The sequence below is a fragment of the Stegodyphus dumicola genome, chromosome 3, assembly GCF_044657685.1.
Source record: "Stegodyphus dumicola isolate Sdum_Otavi_A_Nest chromosome 3, ASM4465768v1".
NCBI lineage: Eukaryota > Metazoa > Arthropoda > Arachnida > Araneae > Eresidae > Stegodyphus > Stegodyphus dumicola.
This window is the reverse complement of record NC_140770.1, coordinates 111,048,325-111,070,075: the sequence shown is the minus strand read 5'-3', so window position 1 is coordinate 111,070,075 and position 21,751 is coordinate 111,048,325. Positions and strand designations below refer to the sequence as shown.

At 30.1% G+C, this 21,751-nt stretch overlaps 1 protein-coding gene across 4 annotated transcripts in view; it reads right to left on the bottom strand.

Moving 5' to 3' along the window:
• nonC (serine/threonine-protein kinase Smg1) overlaps positions 1–21,751 on the bottom strand; it is a 219,019-nt gene that overhangs the window by 120,429 nt on the left and 76,839 nt on the right. For all 4 annotated transcript variants that reach the window (XM_085813193.1, XM_085813192.1, XM_085813194.1 and 1 more), the window contains 11 exons: positions 19,983–20,217; positions 17,990–18,126; positions 15,923–16,120; positions 15,168–15,312; positions 11,835–11,970; positions 4,687–4,954; positions 4,469–4,597; positions 2,658–2,812; positions 2,418–2,571; positions 2,009–2,069; positions 1,634–1,720 (listed from right to left, as the gene is read on the bottom strand). In XM_085813193.1, the coding sequence (XP_085669319.1) occupies positions 1,634–1,720; positions 2,009–2,069; positions 2,418–2,571; positions 2,658–2,812; positions 4,469–4,597; positions 4,687–4,954; positions 11,835–11,970; positions 15,168–15,312; positions 15,923–16,120; positions 17,990–18,126; positions 19,983–20,217 (1,705 nt within the window). The remainder of the gene's footprint in view (positions 1–1,633; positions 1,721–2,008; positions 2,070–2,417; positions 2,572–2,657; positions 2,813–4,468; positions 4,598–4,686; positions 4,955–11,834; positions 11,971–15,167; positions 15,313–15,922; positions 16,121–17,989; positions 18,127–19,982; positions 20,218–21,751) is intronic.

Below are 21,751 nucleotides of genomic sequence, written 5' to 3'. Positions count from 1 at the left end.
GGTTCGATTCCCGGCAAAAGGTGCTGCTAATTTTTCATCTTGCCTGCTTCCAAAAATACCTAATGGCTCTACAAGCTGAATTCTGAGCAGTTACAACTCCATATCATTACTCATGTGAATATATAAATATTTTTCTCTGATCTCCAATGAATGAAGAACAATTAAGAGGTCTTTCTATAATGGCAGTAAAAAGGAAGACTGGATGTTCATTGGACATTAACATGTTAATTAAAATGTTTGCTACTCATAAAGCAGGACGTAAAGATTAAAGAAATGTAAGACAAAATTACCTAAAAAGAAAAAAAGGTCAGGAAAGAAAAAAAATATTATTGACTTTAAAAGACAAACTGTATGAAAATTGATAAAAATTAGAAATTAAATCAGAATAAGTACTTAACTAAATGTGTACAACATAGTAATGTAAAATGAAAAAAGTATTAGAAGTAATGTGATAGAAGTAAGCTTACTTTTTATACACTTTAAAATTTTTTCAAGTAGAAACTGTTAAATGTGTTACGATTTTGAGTTTAGTGAAAATATGCTAAACATTTCCCTTTGTGTTGCTCAAAATATGCACTTTTCTTAATATCATATAAGTGTTACATTACCATTTTTAATGGCATTTGAGTTCTACTTGACTACTGAGAATTGCATTATTTTTAAAGCTATTAACATACCAAACAAAAAATACAACATAAGTTATAATTTTTTGCTTTAGGAAAAAAAAATTATCAGTAATAATAAATTATGTAACAGTCTGACAATGCCACAGAAAGTATAATTTTAAATTATACCCTGTTAAGGGGTATCTCAGAACTTGCAGGAAAACTCACAATTTCTTTAACTGGCTCTGGTAGATGAGCTTCCCCTTTCAGTGTCAAGTAATAGTCCATAAAATTAACTCAGCTAGGTGCTAGGATTAACTTATATGTATGAACCATAAACAGCTAAATTCCATGCTGGCCATTATTCCCACAAGATGCAGACGTAAGTTTGTGTTTAATTTAGTTCTATACTTCAAGCTTTATTTTGACATCTGCTGCATTCAATTATTGTTCTAATGTTGTTAGTTAAAAAACTGAGACAAAAATTCATCTGGCTGACTAGAAAGATAGACTAGATAGTTTTTAAAATTATGCCAAATAAGCTTAACCTTATGCCCTTACTAAACTTCAAAAGTGATCAAACAAAAAAAATAATATAAAAGTTATTGCTAGGTTATAAGCTAAGGTTCCATTTTCAGAAAAGGACAGTTTTTTTTGGGGGGAGGGAGGGGTTACATGATAAACATAGTACATTTCTTTTATTAATGACACACTACATAATTAAATGACTAATACCTAAACACAGATAATTACTGCACATTACAATCCTAAGAAATAAACAAAAAATATGATTTTCTTTGGTGTCATATAAAAAATGAGGAAAAATGAGAAAATAAAAATAATATATCTGAATTGTAATTAAATTTGCATGCACCATTAAAGTCTAGAATTCCCCCTCTCCCAATTCTGAAAACAGTACACTTTCAAAGAAAAATAAAGCAATCACCTCAAGAAAAAATTTTGTATTACAATAGAAACTGCATTACAAAAAATGGGCAAAATGTGCAAAATATATAAATAAGTAATACCATTTCTTGATTATCCCATTCACCGCCTGAAGAACTGTTTAAACTAGTGATAATGCCCAGTAAAATATCAATGTCTTCCTTCAAAGCCTGGAAATAAATTCAAAATAAGATCCCAAACTAATTTAGGATATTTCTTTTGAAAATTATAACAGAGCAAGAACTGTTTGTAGAACACAACACAGTCAGTATTTCTTTATTAAAATGACCACAGCATAAGCTTTAGGCAAGATTTTAAATTTATGCTTTACAGATGGAGCAATTAAATATGCAATTTTGCAACTAAGATTGGTAGACATTTCAGCAAAAAAAAATATTGTTAAAATTATTTTTTTCTTATTACACGTATTAAACGGAAATCACATAATGAGTTCTTACATTAGGCATCAGAGATATTATTTTGGCTTCTTCTTCAGGATATATAAATACAGAACCATTCCTGCAGATAAAATAAATTAGTTTTATAATTAAAAAACCATCATTTTCCATTGCTTTAGAATTTAAGCAACTCATTAATATCTAAACATTATACTAAATTCCTCATTAATCTTACTCGTACAAAATAAGTGTCAAAAAAGGTAATATTAATTATCAGTAAAAAATATTTCAAGAGAAGATACATTATTTCCATCTTATATATACAAAAATACACAATAAAGCATAAAAACAACTCATGAGAAGCTGCAAAAAGGTCAGTTTAATAATAATATTATTAAACTACATTTCTCACAGATTAAGTTATAAGCAATAAAACTTAAAAATAAAAATCATTCATAAAAAAACTTACGAGGATGTGTTTACAACTTTCCTACCCCATCCATAGCACCACGAAGCAAAATTGCACCAAGATTTTGCAAGGGAAGGACACTGGTAAATACTCAGCTGCAATAGCTGCCCAATAAGGTAATCTAAGTCACTGACAACATTTTCTTGTGGCAGATCTAAACATATAAAAACATGTCTTATTATAAATTTAATAACTGGAAGAAAAGGTATATGTAATTATTAGATAGTATCAACAGCTTACCAATTATGAAATTCTTTGGTATGCCAGAAATCTCTCCAGAGCACTTGAGATCATTTATACTATTGTATAATAGCAGCAGCCAGCTGTTGTCATGAGAAGAGCTATTCAGAGATTTTGTATCTTGCTGTACATATTTTACCAAATTAAGCATAGATCTGCAAATAAAAGTTTCAGAAAATTTCTTGAGCAAAACAGCAATTCAATACACCAGATTTTAAAAAATGTTAATTATTTCTTTAATTTATAATGGGCTGGATTACTTAATTTAAGCTAGCTTTTAAAAAGGAAACTGACTACATTATATGAAACAGGGAGCAGCTATAATATAACTAATCCTGTAAGCTTTTAACAGAAGAGCTAACATCCAGATGAATGATAGTAATTTGTGGGTAATGATGATGGCAGTAATTACTATATCTACTGCACCTTTTTGCTTAGAATAAATATGTAAAATACTGCCTTTCTGCATGACTCTTTGGCATACTTATATTATGTGCAATTATTCATTATGAAACTGCATTTGTATATGCACTTTGGATCTTCAGAGGAAAGGTGTAGAAGAAATTTTTTCAAATTTCTTATTGTAAAAACAAGAATACATACAGTATTCAAAATATACAATTTCTTTTATTAAATAAAATTCTTAAATTATTATTCTGTAATAACTGTACTAACAGAAACTTTACCATAATAACATAAACTTTATACGTTCATTGTTTTTAAAAATACATGTAAATTTAACTATTTTTTAAATTTCTCTTATTTTTAAAAATCTATTAAAATTCTTTGAATTTCTATTTTTTAAAGTTAGAAGATTAAAAACTTTTTGCAAAATATGTCAATGGTTTATATTGCTTTGTGATGATTTATTTCAAATGTTGCAACTTCTTACCCAAAAAATGTAACCTGATGTGGAACACCTTTTTTACTTCACAAATAATTCCACAAATGTTATAAAAATTATGTTAATTATTTAAAAACTTAAATTTCCTTTAATAATCAATCAGCTGTATAAAAGAAAGAACACATAAAAAAAAAGGCTCTATAATAATATTCACACTAAATAATATATTTTTATTGTTCTATTAAGCAAATATTTGATAAAATCTGTAAATGAAGCACTTCTAATCTGAATATTTTGGGGAAAAGAAAAAAAGAAATAAAAACACACTTGTTACCAATATATATATACAAAATTAAATTCACTACAGTATATTTACAGAAACTTCCTTACTTCCTTCCTTTCGTAAAAAGTAATTTGGAAACGGGTATAGACTTTTTAAAACATGATCGAGAGAAATAAATGTAATTTTAATACATTGTTATTTTAAGAATATCAGATTAAACTATTTTTGTTTAAAAATTGTCATGAAATCTTTAAATCAAATAATCAAAATTTTATCATAAACTTACCTTAACCATAATATTGATAAACTGTCAAATTTGGTTACATACAATAAAAGAATTCACGTTACAAAAAACAAAACAACTTATAATTTTTATAAAACACATTCAGACATGTACACAAATGGCAGACAAAAGTATACACTTGAAATACAAACTTAATAACAAATTGGCATGTTAAAAAAATTCCAAACTGAAAAACTTTTTGACACCTTTACAGAAAATTGCAAAATTTGTGAAAAATGAGTTTCATGCATGAGATTACAAAATTAGAAATAGTTCTCAGAAAAATATAAAAATTAATTAAATTTCACAAATTTGACACACAGATCTTGTAACTTCCAATACCTATAGATTATTCTAATATTGACATGATAACAAATTTAACTAGCAAGAAAATTTCTTACCGTGAATTCAATTCAGAGAGTTGATCAATGGTGACACTTGAAAGCTGGTTATTTGAATCTTTAAGATAATTTGAAATAACAGTGACACTGTGTAAAAGAAGTTCATGCGAACAATCATTCTCTCCAAGGCTAAAAGTAAACAAATTCATTCTAAATAACTTTAAAAACATATTTTTTTTAAATGGAGTACGGAGTAATTAAAAATGACAAATACGAACCAGTGGAGTAATTTGGCACCTTCCCTTTGCATTTTCAAAAGTTTTTCACTAGGATTCCCGCTAAAAGTACTTCTCAACATTTTCTTCAAAAAATTTACATCTTTTGCATCATCATCATCACCAGATAACGGCGAATCAATCAAATCAGAATTTTGAGCAGTTTTACAAACATAGCTTGCAGCTTTTGTTATAAGCTTAGAACACATTTTATAATTTTGCTGCTTTCGAGCAAGTCTTGCAGTAATCATTAGCAGGTCAAAGAAGCCACCTGAAAAGAATATTAAGAACTTTTTCTTAATTTTGAAGTACTTTATTCTAAATGCTTGTTTTGAAATAATATTCAACCAGAATGCTCATTTGAATAACAAGACAATTAAGTTATTAATGAAACAAATAAGCTGAAAAGTATCCCTTATTTGTAAATACCTTGTTCCATACAATACCTAAATTATACCTTCATGCCTCTAAAATAATATAACACATATCTTGAAACTCCCAAAATGTACATGCTGCTATTATAATTATAAATATTGAATATGTTAAATATAAAAAAAGAAACTTTTCAAGAACATATAAGGATAATTTTGTAATCTACAATTGTATGGCAGAGAACGTCAAGGAAGAGTTATTGGAATTAAATGAAATTTGAAATGCACGAATGTAATTTAATACACATAAATTATTAAAATATTCCAGCGACAGGATAAGTGTATTTACAATGCTATTAAAAATATAAAATAAAGAACTAGTTATGGTTACTGGAATATGCCAAATCTCATGAGGGCTATCTGGCTGAAGAAAGAGATGCCTTCTTGGAGGACTCTCTAAGGGAAACAGGTTATTATTAAACAGGTCCTAGTGACCGGTATGAAGAAGATTAGTAAAAGAAAACCACAAACAACGAGGGCTATCTAGCTAAAGTAAGGTATGCCTTCTTGGAGGACGTTCTAAGGCAAACAGGCTGGTATTCACATTATACAAATAGAATACTATAAAAAAATCATCCATGCGGAAAACTTGGGTACACCTGGGTTCAAACCTAAGACAAAACTACCAGCATTCAGCTCAAACATGTGTGGAGCTTAAAATATAGGCTACTGTAGGAGGTTCTAAGATCCTGCTGAGTAATCTCACGCCTATACACAAGATATCTGGTATGGAGGTATAGAGCTATGATATTCTGCAGCAGTACATCTGACCACAGATGTTGCAATTAAGCTTCACAGATACACTCCCTCAGTTGGCATACAAACTGATCTCATTATATTTGATCAATGGCAAATCTGGCAACTGGATAGGTCGAGGATGTAGTTCAGAGATGCTCTATTCCAGGAAAACCTTTGCTAGGCAAGAACAAGTATTATCCTGCTGGAAAATCTATTACAGGTAACATTTGTGACTCAGTACAATAATATATTGTTGAACTATTAAATGTTCCTCATATTACTTCTAAGATGAAAGATCGTTATATGTAACCACTGTCTAGATAAGGTGCTCCCAATGGGGTCAGTCTAATGCCTACAGTCACTGAAATTTTAAAGGGGATCAATGTCAATCAGACAGTCATTTAAAGGTCAATAGCCAAATACGCACCAGAAATTGATCAGCATTATCAACATCCCCCAAAAAATGTATTAATAAAATTGATAATTAAATGTTTATTGATACGTAGCTGTATCATTTAATAAGGAAAAAATCAAAAATATATGAGGAAAAAACAGTAAAATTATTTCTTCTCCCCCCCCCATAAGTGCAATATAAAAGATGAAATCCAAGAACACATGGAAAGAATATGAAAAAATGCGAAGAACTCAAAACTAGCATGAAAAAAAAGCAACAAGTTTAATGTTTTTGAATCGAATTATTTAAGTTTTACACAATTTTATGCCAAATATTTTTTAATTGCATCAATACACTGTTTTAATACTATATGCCATTACATTAATTAAAAACAAACTTTTGTAGAATTAAAATCGAGGTTCTTGTTCAGAAAACTAGTTTACATTTGTCAAATCGAAAATAATAATACAAAAAATAAATACACATAAATCTAATAAGCCACTTTTTTTTCAAATCTTTTGCTCATATTCATATTCTAATTATAATCTTTAAATGTTAGAATGCTTTAATATCTTTTTTGCATAATAAAATGTAGAAGCATCAATTGAATGTGTCAAGCTATACACTAGCAAGGCAGGATTTGCTGTACACCTGAGACAGAATCTAAGTCACTAAGCTTTTCTTTCAGCCTCCTGTCTTTGGGAAATACACTTACAATGATTGCCTAACAGGTAAGTCTGACGATAATCAGAGGATTGAATTAGTCTATGCAAATCCTTTTTTTTCCCCCGACATTTTAATATTAAATCTTGTTAAAGCAGAGGTGAAGTCATGCCATGATCGAATGAATATTGTTTAACTAGAGTGATCTGGCAACCACGAATAGAAAACAACAACGTGGACAGCTAGCGGCCATTGATAGAGTGTGTGCTGGTAGTTCGAGTTGGTAAGTGTATGTACGTGGATGGCAAGAGTGTCCATCCAAGTAAGACTATGTAAGTTCTCATGAGTTTAATATTTGTTAACAGAAGTAAAATAAAAGAAATTTACAGTCCATTAAATTCAGTGTTTGAATTTCATGAATAATTGGGTGAGTAAATTCTATTCTTGAACATTTTTGGTCTTAGCGATCGGTATGAAGATTAGTGCCTATGGATATAAAGTGCTGGTTAAAGTATAAATGTGAAGTGTTAAATTAATAAATTGACATTCGTCAAGATAATTAGAAATTAGTGTGACTGGAATTGGAAATTTTGGTTTCACTTGGATTACCTCAAACGGAGGTAAGTGAATGTGCTCATATAGGTTCGGTATTATTAATTAACGTTAATTATGGAAGCATTGTTAATTAAGAAAAGAATTTTAAAGTATAACGAAAGCAACTTTAGATTTCAAAAAATATACTTGTGATGGATTTTAGCTACAACTTTTTGAAAATAAATGTACAGAATTTAATACAGTCAAAAGTCATTAATTCGGACACCCATAATCCGGAATGATCTATAATCCGCACCTCAAAGCTACAAACTTTCTGTGCATGCGTCGCGTTGACGCATGCGCGTAAGACCTTTACGGCTGCAAATATGTGTGTGCGCATGCGCATAATACGTTTACGCATGCGCGTTTAATGTATAACGGGCGGTATAAGCTAAGCTAACTCTTTTAGTTTTACTGTGTCTAGTTCATCAAAAATCTGTACAAAAGGCACGGTTTTGGCAGATGTTGCTAAACTGTTTGATCCTTTAGGTTTCCTAGGACCTGTAATCATGTATGCTAAGATGTTCCTGCAAAGGCTGTGGCTTTTACATCTAGAGTGGGATGATCCACTTCCTTTCAAAGAGCGACAAGAGTGGGGAGACATTTCAAAAGTTCTTACCAAAGTTGAGACAAATCAAAGTCCCTCATGACACTAATAGGATCAACTAAAGAAATTCAGCTCCACTGTTTTGCTGATGCTTTAAAGTTTGGATATGGTGGAGTAATTTACTTGCGTTGTATCTCTGAAACTGGCGAAATTAAAGTGACTTTACTTTGCAGCAAATTTCAAGTATCGCATATCAAAGTAATAACAATTCGTCATCTGGAGTTGTGTGCAGCAGAGTTCCTTTCCAAACTTGCGTGTAAGGTAATAACATCTTTGAGTTTATATTTTGACAAAGTTATTCTGTACACAGATTCAACAATTGTGTTAACCTGGATTGCTAAGTCTCCTCCTCTTCTAAAAGTGTTTGTGTCAAATAGAGTAGCTCGTATCCAAGAGCTAACTAAGGATTTCTGCTGGTAACATGTCAGAACCGCAAACAATCCTGCTGACCTAATTTCTCGTGGTCTGAGCACGGAAATTATCGTTGGCAACTTTTTATGTTTCAAGAACCAAATTTTCTGCAACAACATGTTATTAATTATAGTGTTAATAATAACTTGGAAAATTTAAATGAGAACTATGTGTGAGAACTGAAAATTATTCCTAATGTAAATTTAACAGTAACTGTTAACAATTCTCTTTTGAATTATGTTTTTAGTATTACTAATTGTTATGCTAAATTAAGTAATGTTTTTGCTTATGTTTTAAGATTTATAGGAAATTGTAGATCCAAGGAAAAACAAGTAGGTCATCTGACAGTAGATAAGGTTTTGTTAAAAGAAAATAAATTACTTTCCTTAGACCAACATCAAAGCTTTCCTGAAGGATTCAAGGACTTAAGTAAGAAAAGGGAAGTAGGTAAAAATAGTTAAAAATTTTATGCCCCTTTTTAGATTAATCTCAAGTTATTATAGTAGGTGGTAGACTGCAGGAAGCTAACTTGCCTTCTAACACAAAGCATCCTGCTGTCTTTCCAAAAAATCATAAACTGACTCATTTAATTATGTTACACTACCATATTCGAAACTTCCATACTGGAGCACAAGCGCTCTTGCATAGTGTTAGACAAAAATTTTGGCCGATAAGTGGACGTAATCTTGCTAGAACAATAGTAAGAGAATGTGTAACGCGTGCCAAGGTAAAACCAGTATTGCTGGATCAAAAGATCGGAAATTTACCATTAGAGAGACTAAATCCATCGTTTCCCTTTAACCACACTGGTGTTGACTTCTGTATCCCTTTTGGTATACAATATACGACTCAGATGAAGAGCGTAGTGAACAAGATTTATGTTGCAATTTTTGTTTGCCTCTTGACTCACAGTCCACCTTGAGATTGTTTAAAACTTGTCTACAGAATCATTTATTGCTGCTTTAAAACAGTTTATTTCTAGAAGAAGAAAGTGTGCATCCATATTTAGCAACAATGCTCGAAATTTTGTTGGGGCTAGCAATGAATCGAAGCGACTCTACAATTTGATAAAGTACTCTGATGAATTCTTAACCAAATATCTGACATCTGAAAGGATTTAAGTCGTTTAAGTTTTATCTTAAGCATACAGTTGGGAGGTTGATTTTTACATTTGAGGAGTTTCTTACAATTTTGAACCAGATTGAAGGAATTTTAAATTCACGTCTAATATCCCCTCTGTCGAATGACACCAATGATTTAGAAGCTCTTATGCCCACACACTTTCTAGTCGGGCGACCTTTAACATCAGTAACGGAGTCTGATTTAACTAATTTTTCTGACAGTTCTTTAAAGCGCTGGCAGCACACTACTAAAGAACGCAATATTTGTGGAAAAGGTGGCAAAATGATTACATCGGTCATTTACAGCAATGATTCAAGTCGTATTTTTCTAAGGATAACGTTAAAAAAGGCACTATAATTTTTGTAAAGGAAGACAGACAACTTGCCCACTTCGACTTGGTTACTGGAGAAAATAGAAGAGATAATTCATGGTAAGGATAAAAAGGTTAGAGTTTGTATTGTAAAAACCAAGAGGTCTATAAAAAAAAAAAATAAATAAAAAAAAAAAAATAATAACTAAATTAGCTGTACTACCAGTAGATGTTTACATAATTTCACATATATTTGCTGAGTTAAAAAAATTATTATTTATGCATTGTATTTGAATTTATATGCTGTGCATTTAATGTTCTGTGTTTAATTATGTTTATTGCTTTTGTTCATGTGCATCAATTTAAATTTTGTGATATGTGATTTGGACTATATGGTGATTTAAAACTGTTTAATTTTGGTCATTGTTAACTGTGTAACAAATGCCCAACCCAGGTGGTATGTTAATGCAGAAGAAGTGACGCCTCGATCGAATGAATATTGTTTAACTAGAGTGATCTGGTAACCATGTATAGAAAACTACAACGTGGACAGCTAGCGGCCATTGCAGGAGTGTGTGCTGGTAGTTCGAGTTGGTAAATGTATATATGTGGAAGGCAAGAGTGTCCCTCCAAGTAAGACTATGTAAGTTCTCATCTGTTTAATATTTATTACCAGAAGTAAAATAATAGAAATCTACAGTCCATTAAATTCAGTGTTTGAATTTCATGAATAATTGTGCGAGTAAATTCTATTCTCGAACAAATCTTTTCAGAGATTTTTTTATCTACTTTGTACTGATTAAGTACAAATTTTTTACTTGTTAAATAAAGTTTTCATAGTTGTTTTGACTTATGATTCTTTTTTAAACTCTGCTAGATAGAGGATTATGAACTTAAGATCTCTTAGCTGTATTTAAAAGTTTAATTTATAACTCATTTATATGCAATTATTTGTATTATAATTATGTTGCATACTGCACTTTATAGGGAAAATTGTAAAGGGATCAATGAAGAAAATCCTTCTTTTAAAATGGGTCAATGCAAGAAAAAGTTGGAAAACCCTGGTCTAGATCATCACATCAACAATTAAGGCACACTCCACAGAAGATATTGAAGCCCTCACCAGACTTCCACGTTCAAACACAACCATTTTCGGTTCACAAACAAAACCTGGACTTATCACTAAAAACAGCATGTTCCAATCAGCTAGAGAGAAATTTCTGTGAAGAAAATGCCACATGGCTTCAGATGGCTCTTGCATTTGTCAGTAGATAATTGTCCTTTCTAGTGGCCTGAATTTGCTTATCTTGCATGCATATGTGTGCCACTACATATCACTGCTCAAGGTGAAATCAGTGTAGATAATGGGCTTTTTCGCTTCATGAAAAGTATGCAAATAGGGTATGATAACGCGAAAATAAACGCTGCACTCTGATGATGACATGAGTTACAGTCACAAATTTGTTGGGTGTGGGGGGTACTACTGAAGTGCCAGACTATAGCATAGCATTATCAAAATTTACCGAAGAGTGGTGTTTTATTTTTTTATTTTATTTATTTATTTTTTTTATTTGGGAGGGGGACAGAGTAACAGGTTGGTTGATTAAGGCAAAATATACACAAGTTATCTGCCAATATTTTCATCAATGAATTCCTAAGGGAAAACAGCCTGTTATTCAGATTACATGAGCTAAATAGTTAGTGTGTTTGCCATATTAGCAAGGACTGCAATGATGACTATCAGTATCCAGTAGTCTTTCTTATACATTTGGTACTAAGAGATGTAAGGAAGCACTTATATAAAGATTAATAATGGATAAAACACTATAGCATTGTAATGATAAGCAAAGCTTAGATGTAATTTTAAAACCAAATAATTACCTTGCAGTTTTGCTGTTGGTGAAGCTGAATTGAGATGATGCCAAATATTTTCCCAAGTTAGGAGAAAGCCTAAAGTAGAACTATAGCAGTCTGATGCATCAAGCTTTATATTGTCTCGTAAAAAGGTTGAATTTGTCTGAAATTTTTAAGAGAACACAAATTAATTTTTAACAATGATCTGCAAATTAGATATATAGTTTCAAATACAGATTTGAAGCTACTTATTATAAATTAATACTGATTTAGAAAAACCTCTGAAATGAATGATATAGGGTTGCCAGTAGAATGAAATTCCCTGACTTTTCTAGGTTTTTCAGGTGTGTTTTAAGGAAATTCCAGGCTGTCTGCAAAGCACGTGTTGGTTATGCTAAAGGTTAATTAATTATGGTACCCACTTGAAAACACAAAACTTTGCCAATTACAAATGACTTATATGTATATAACACCCAAAGCATTACCATTATGATAATAGGAGTTGTTTTCCTCTATAAAAGAAATTAAATACACTAGAAGTCCAGAAATCCACAAAGCTTGGGACCAGAGGTTGTGTGGATTTTAGGACTTTGTGGATTTCAGGACAGAAAAGATAATATTCAGATTAAAAGTGCAAAATAAATAAGGCATATTAGATGCATTTAATTTAATTATATACATTAATACAATAATTAATTATATGCATTAAATTATTATTACATATATAAACTGATTATATTACATTGTTCATTTACATTAGGCTCCTCTATTTTTAAATCAGCATGTATCTGCTTCCCCTTTTCTCTCCGAAATAGTCCTGAAATAGGTATCCCATCACTCCGCCACTGCCGGAATCACTCGTACAAGACAGTATCAAGGTTTGTCGATTTTGCCTCAAAGATTTCCGGTTTCGGATTCCAGTGTTATAATCAATGTTGCTGTAAAATTTCAACAGCTTTTTTTTATTGTTCTATATATCATACACAGTCCATGTAGCAATTCCATATGATTCTGCTATAAACTGAGCAGTAGCACCTGCCCCAATCTTCAGTGGAATTTCCACTTTTTTCATTACTGTCAATGCAATGTATTTATGTTTTTCAACGTTGCAAGCTGTAAAATCACAAGTGTGTTTCTTATCTGTCATTGTATTAAAATGCACTAAAATTTAAAATACTCTTAATTTATCCACAAAACATCCGGATAAAAAAAAACGACATCACTAAACAATTTCATGAAATAACAAATCTCAGAAAGTAAAATAACTTGAAGTGTGAACTTGAAAGAAGAGTCGAGTTAATCGTCTGCTTTTTTACCTTGATGCAGATTGCAGAGGAAAAAACATTTATCATGATGTCAATAATTTGGTATTTCCAATTATTGACATCATGATTTCTCATTATTATTTGGTAGTTATGACGCCATTATCCGGTGGTAAGTATTTTTTCTTCGATATTTCGTATTCCATGTTGCGGTTTCCGGAATCTATAAACTAAACGTTTACATTTTGAAAGGCAACACGTATTTCAGGTCGGTGGATTTTCAATAGTTGACTGTACTTACAATATATTCCATCTAAGTAGTAAACAAAATCAGAAATAAAATTCATTGTTTTTTCAATGTATTAAAATCGTTACAATAATTTGGTATTTTCAATTATTGACATCATGATTTCTCATTATTATTTGGTAGTTATGACGCCATAAACTTTTAATCACTGAATTTTCTCCACCACTAATTGTGATAAAATTTCATGAATTATAGCTTTATTGTTTTAAAAAAGTATTATATATCTAGCTACTGCATACTTCTGAAGGAATTTGAACTCTTATGCCATTCACAGCTTCAAACAGTCTTTGCGTCATTTTCATGATGCCTCACTACTGCTTATCCTGCACTCTTACTAGCTATATTGCACTCACCATCTGCATTTGCCATACAACTCACTGCACCTGTCTGCATGCTTCAATTTAATGCCATTGCTTATCACTGCACAATTTTTATGATGAACGCCTACTTTCGTAGGTATTAAGATATGCCTGCTCACGCAGCTGAATTTTCTTTGCCCACGGGTGTTGGTACTTCCCTAGTACTATTTATTTGAAAATATCTTTGCCTAGTGCACTTTAATGGGATTTACTGGCGAAAACTCGTTAGTAGTTAATGACAAGAAAAAAGTAAGTCATAAGTCATAAATGTATTATAGATAAATTCTGGAATGGAAGTTATTGTTCACAAAATGGCAATGGAGGCAGTTATATCTATCCTATTAAATAATATACAATTGCCAAACAATCACCTCAGTAATATTACAACACTTGCTAAATTCTCAAAGGTCAGAAAAAGCATTTATTTTAAACCTTCTGACTGGCGACTCAATAAGAAGAAACTAATTTCTAAAAGCTGCCAGGCTAATTTTTGCCATGAAAAAGAGGTATTTTCTTGATTTAATAAAAAATTGCCCCTGGTACTTTATACCTGGATTTATGTACTTTTAATACACTGCCTGTCTTTCTTGGACATATTTCAAGTTGCATGTATATATACATTCTTACAGACATCCGAAAAATATTCTAGACCATATATATATGTATATATATATATATATAGCCATGCCACTCAGAGTTAAGAAGTCAAGAGACTTTTAACGAAAAAGTTTTAATATAAGCACATATAATACTAATCAAATGTAATTTTTTATTACAATTCAACACAAAAAAAGACATTTAGCATATCTAAACAAAAAAGTAATAGAAAGAATACTAATGAAAAAAGAGCATAAAACTAGATTTCTTGCTTTAAGCCTGCAATTTTTAATTGAGAAATCTCTGCTTAATTTTTTTTTTTTTTTTTGATTCCAATCTGTGCTTGTGCTTTTCTTTTGTCCAAAAATAATTTATGTTTTACTGTCCCACAGTTTTTTTAGCATTCGAGTGCTTGATGATACGCACCACGAGCAGATCTAGTATATCGTAACATATTCAGGAAGCTACTGGAAAAAAAGATGTTTGAAACTTGGTTTGTCTTTCTGAAAGGCAATCTGATTCGCGCTGAAAAAATTGGCTCTATGCCAGCTGCCGGAATGATGCTCACACAATACAGAATTCACCAAGGAAGTGATCGCTTCCAACGTTGGTGCTAAAAAAAAATTTTTTTTGGGGGGGGGGGAAGGGAAATCCCCAAATGAAATTCCCCAACTTTTTCAGATTTTGACAAAAATACTTAAATTCCCTGACTTTTCCACTCAATTTCCAATTTCTCTGACTTTATTGTCCTAAAAAATAACTGTGAAAGATTTAAGATATGTTTTTTGTAAGAATAAAAATTACTTTAAAAAATGAGAAGGAAAAAAGAACTTACCTTCTTTGAAAATTGCAAAGTGGATGCAGATATAAAAAGTGCAGCATGCTTTGGTTCAATACAAGGAGGCCAAGTTAATGCTGATAACTTTATCAATTTCAAAACTTCATCTTTTGCTTCATTTATTTCATCAGTTAATTTTTTCCTAAAAAAATATATCTTTATATTTAATATTTCAACATAATATTGCTGTAATGAATTTATTGAATAATACATCCCTATATAAATTCACAATATGTAATGAGAAAAGATCTAACCAAAGTATTTAATAAGTTTTCAATGTTTAATTAAATTTAAATTCTTTACTTGATTTAAAACTTTATGAAAAATTACTTTTGATATTAAATTATGGAAATATATTCAGAGAAAATATTATACTTTAAATAATTAACAATAGCTTTTGAAGCGTTTATATAAAATTCAATTCAGTACATAATTTTAGCTAAAGATAAATTTATAACTCATACAGATCAAATTACAATACAACAGTACTAGTCTAACAGCAATAATGATAATGCCATATTATTCATTTACTACTGTTTTATATTAATATATTCAATATTCAATTTTAGATTGTTCTCATAAAGAATTAAATTATCATAAAATAAATCAAGCAGCAGAGGAAAAATAATTTTAATAAAAAAGGCTTACTATTCGATTTTTGAGCCATCTAATTTCACATTCTGAATAAAAAATAAAATTTTTAAAAAATTACAGTAGAAACACCTTTTGTACAGAAATCAAAATTTACTTACAACTGTACAGATGATTTATTGCTATTTTCATGTTCAAGAGCAACTGACATCAAAAGTTGCTGGGTTTTAGCAAATTGTTCCTCCATAGTCCAAGATGAATTTGCATTTGATTCTGATATAACAGATAAGTCATGAAAATATGCAGCCAAATCTTTCTTAGTTCCGATTGATGACACTTCATCAAAAGATGTTAAACACCTATAAAATGCAAATGAAAATAAGAACAAGTGCACTGTGTGTGCAAAATATACAATAAATATATGCTTTAGTACAAGCTATAACAAGCAAACTTTAGAAAAAGAAAATTTTTTCAATATTTTGGAAAATTAACAAATGCTTACAAGTGAAATTATTATAAAACATATCCGAGAAAAATTCCGAGCATCATGATAAAAAGATATTTAGTCAATTTGCTGTTGGTATCCTAATAATGTTTTACTTTCTTTTAGGGTAAATAACAAAAAATTAAATCTCTTGAGCATAAATATATGCAAAACTGAAATTTGCTATATGATTACTTACAAATTTTATAAAAATTCACCAAAACATCAAACAAATTAAAAAATTATGGAAATATAGCTACTATAAGAATTCTAATCTGAATTTAGAATCTTTTATAAAAGCTATTATATATATTATATAAACTTTTATAAAAAGTTTGTTTTATGCAATGACTGCAGAAAAGTAAGATTAATTATGATATGGCACACAGGTTTAAGGCAGTTTTTGCCAGACTGCCCATAAAGGTCTCACTCTTTGCAATCAAGCACATATCTGTAAACTTCATAAGAGTAAAAAAAACAAAGATTTTTGGAAAAATTCAGAAAAAAAGAGAAAGGTGAATATTAGAGAAAAAGCCAAGCTGTATCTGTATATTTTGAAAAAAACTCACACAAGAGAAAACATTTACAAAAATGGAAAATGAGACAAAGGAAATTAATTTTACGGATTCAGATAGTTTTTCTACTACAATGTAATTCTAAGACTGTGTTTTTATAACATTTATTACCATGTTTATATTTCAGAATCAAGATATTCAAAAACTGCCAGGAAAACAGAGACATTTTAAAACATGACAAAAGAAAATGCCTTCATTTTACTTTTCTAAAAAAATAATTTTAATACATTAATCATTATTTTAATGACAACATTTATTACATTAGTTAAAAACATAAAATTTTTAAACTTGTAATCAAAACTTTTGTGGACAAACCGATCTTAGAGGCATCAAATATGTTGATAAGTTTCCAAATTTAGTGATGCAAAACAAAAGATTTCATATTCTCATAAAGGAAAGAGCTTGTTTTCGATGTATTACAAAGGATGAATTAAAATGATAACCAATGTTTACCAAAAGTGTATTTTAAGAATAGATTTGATGATAAACTTACAAATCAACAAAATTTTTGGAAGTTTCGCAAAAACTGCAAAATTTGTCATTTGCAAAATTTGAGTGAATTCTGCACATAAGATAACAGTTTTCCTGAGAACTGGCATTGCTTGTCTGCTAACTTGTATAACATACTATCTTACTTCAAGCTTTTCACAACACCACAGAAAATTTTATTTTTGAGATAAAGAGAGGCAGGTGAAGAAAATATGGACACAGTGAGTTGATGGTTATAAATGACAATAAGACATCAATAGATCATCATTCTTTCTTACAAACATCTAAAACTTAACTCTCCACTCAAAACTGCCACCACACCTCTTTTCAGTCTTGGTAAGTGAAACTACATCATACATTTTTCATTCTACTTATGTTACTCATGCATTTATCAAACCAGAACTTCTTTTACTATTATTTTACTGGCTTCAAAAAAATCTGATATGATACAAGGTCTTAAAAAAAATAAAAAAAAATTCTGAGAATGCTCAAAGCATTTATTCAAATAAATTAATGATAACTGCTTCTTTGGCATTTCCGATTGCAAAAGTCTTTGTTGAAATTCTTTATTTTCTTAAAGCAAGGCAAATCTATATTTCAAAAAATGATAGAATTATTTGAAAATTTGTATAATATTTCTTTTACAAATAAATTTATTTAACAAACATAAAATCTTTTACCTCAAATAAGTTACATTATTGCAGCTCCAAGGTATACTGACACTGAGTCCATTCTGATTAAATTTCACTTTTTCAAGAAACTCTGCCCATTTTGCTGCATCTGACCAGTTTCCCAAATTCATATAGCAATCTATAACCTAAAATAAATATCCAATTTTTCAGACATTTTTAAAAATCTTCCATTTAGTATAAAATACTCTTTCAACTGAGATGAAAAACATAAGCATATTTTTCTAAATTATATTCTTGTATATACATATATAATGGAAATATAAATTTTATATATATATTTAAGATTCATAACATATTCAATTCAGAACAAATCATATACAAAAACACCACAAGCAGAGTGACAAACTGCAAGAAACTGAATGGGGAGGTGCCAAAACGAAAAAAGAAATATGAAATTAAATTGACTGCATTGTCGTCAAGGGGCTGGTGAAATGAAAGAAGTAAAAAAAAATAATAATAATAATAAATAAAAGTCCGAAAAATCTTGGATTTTAAACGTTTGCCCAAAGAGGTTTGTTAAAATTTTTGTGCTCTCGCTGAGCTCACAGTCTATTTAGTTTGCTGTTGCATTCACTCCTGCTAACCAGGTTCACTCTTTTAGCTTCATTATTCGGCACCATTTTCTTCACGCTTGTGCCATACCCAATTTAACAGCAAAATCACAAAACATTCAAACAAAATTTAGAATTCCCAATGCAGTGTTAAGTGTTGGCATATATTTTTTTTAAAATCTTTTTTCAATTCATCATATCAGTGTTCAGCTTAGTAATATGGATAGGAAAAAATGTTGTCTTTTTAATATTGTTTTGTGTGTTAACTTTATTTAATATCAAAATATTCGCACTTACGCCACGTAAAATTCAATTCAACAGAAAAATCTCCAGATATACAAAAACAGCATATCTTTAGCATTTTTGATAGATAGTTTCATGTGCTGGAGATAAAATGTCTTATTCCATACAGAGTTGCTATTTCTCGCTTTCAAATCTTTGAGCTTGTTAATCAAAATTAAAGTTTTACAAAATATGAAATAGATAATAAAGCAAACTTTAAACTTTAAATTCGGGCTTCATATGCTCATGTTCACACAAAAGACTACATTATTCAAAATTTGATGGCCCTAGGTACCCTCTTTTTTCACAATGTGAAAAACATTCATGCAGATTCTCCATTATTTAATTTCTTTAAAAATAATACAGTGATAATATTTGATGGCAACAATATGAAAAATGATATGCTGTTTATAGCAATTCAATGCAAAATTCCATTTTGAGACTAATAGCCCATTTAGCCTGATAAAACAGCCTGTTCCTGAACTTACTAAGTCGCATATTAAGTTTAAAATTTAAAAGTAATCTTAGGAAAACAAAAAAAATAATCTTAGGAAAGCAAAGTTACCTCTGTCTTTAACAGTGCAATCCCTACAAGCCAAAGTAAGTAACACAAAAAATTGCAGAATTACAGCATCAAAAACAAAGACAAATTCAGAAACATAAAAAAAATAAAAAAATTTTATAAAATTACTTTCGATATTTGATTTGAAAATTATTAGATCAAGTCCAAAAACAAAACAAAAAAATAATAATACGCTAATAGCTGAAAATAAAACCACATGAAAATTTTTTAATTCAATATTTATAAACACAAAACTATATGCAAATTTTGAAAACATAATACACTGTTTATTAACTTTTTCCATACAGCTTAAACATGTTTTCAACATTATTGTCAGAATGAAAGGGAAAAAAAAATGCTCAGCAGATATGGAAGTTCCACTCAAGCTATAAAAATGCTGGTATCACTAGTCACAATGTCACTTAAGTAAATAAACGAGAACAAAATTATGTCCAAAAGCTTACTATTCAAACATGAAGCCAACTGGTCAGTGACTACATTTGCAATTAATAATTATTTTAATCACATAAAAATATAACATAAAATATAGGAAAAGCATAAAATTCCAAATATTTAAAATACTAACCTGATTGATCAAAAATGAATGCAAATATATATCTACTTGAGGTTTATTAATGCCACTTTCACTCATATTTAGCTTGTTTTCTAAAATATTTTCAACATTTTTTATTGAAGTGCCATTTTTTAACTTTTCATTAGATTTATTCATCTCATCTAATTGTTTTCCACGTTTGTGTGGGCTGATACTTTCTGACAAGGATTGCAGAATGCATAAATATTCATGAGCAGCATTTTCAAACCTAAAAAATATTTTTAAAAATATACATATATTACTCATATAATTCAACTAAGCTAAAATAAATTCTATTCTTTGTGTAAAAATACATAACATTCAGCATATTTTTCATCCACAAACCCAGATATGATTTACTCCAAATTAAGAATTTATACTTTATACAATTTTTAACTCGGAAGAATGGGAATTTACTCTTTAATTAACCCTACATTAAAAGAAATTAAAACATAATATTTATTTTAATTAAAAATATGTATAAAAACTCATACTTAATACCTAAATCAAAATTAATTCAATCACACTATTAAACACTGGCAAAAGAACTAAAGGCAGATGACAAAAGATAAAACTACTGCCTCTGAAGCATATTTGATTAAAGCCATGTCAAAATTTGGGAAGATTCACTGCCTAGTTCACAAAATTTTTACTTCGTGATAAAAAGCCGAATAATAAGCGATCAGTCAGTAAAGTGTTAAGAGGTCGTACAGAAAATAAAAGTTTGTGACAGTCTTCAAGCCTGCAGACCTGGAGAGAATGATCAGATCGTGACATAATATTGAAATACTGGTAAAGAGACAATTGCTTATGCCGTAGTTGAAGCTCCGGTTCCCAACTATTATCATAGGCTCTGGATAGGAGATGTTCTGAAAGCTCTCAAACTGATCCTCAGAGCCTGATGATGTATGGGGATTAAGTTTCACTAAAACAGAAGGTTGAGCAGATCCATATGCAATTGAGCCACAATCTAATCTGCCACATACAAGCAATCTATAAATACAAAGTAAAGAGCCATGTTCTGCAACCCAGGAGGTGTTCCCCAGTACTTTTAATAGATTTACTATTTTGAAACACTTCTTCCTTAAATATAACACATGAGGAAGAAAGGTAAGCTTATGGTCAAACACCACTCCTAAAAATTTTACTTCAGAGAGAACTGGAATCAACGAGCTGTGAAAGTAAAACTCAGGCTCAGGATGAATATTTCGCTTGTTACAAAGGTGCACACCTAGTCTTCTCTTTTGAAAATATAAAGCCCTCTCCATTTGACCACTTTTGAATCCTATTCAAAGCGATCTGCAGCTGTCTCTCCACGTATCTCATATCTACACCTTGACAACTTATCTGCAAGTCATCAACATATAGTGAACCTGAAATAGAAGGAGGAAGTTATTTTAAAACAGAGTTTATTCTTAAGCTAAAAAAAGTAACACTAAGAACGCAGCCTTGAGGCACACCCTCTTCTTGACAAAACACATCTGATTACACTGAGCCAATTCTTCAACTGAAAAAACCTGAAAAACCTTCATGAAATTCCTTATGAAAATTGGCAGGTTGCCACTCAAGCCCCTGTAGTAAAGATCACATAATATATGCCATATCTCCATGCCTTGTCATAAGTTTTTATTATAAAAGTTTTTATTATATATTTTTATTATAAAAAATATTGACACTAAATGGTTCCTTTTGATACAGGCTTTAGGCTTGGAGGTTTCTATCTCTACTGGATGGAGGTTTCCAAAATGAGCATATTATCCATT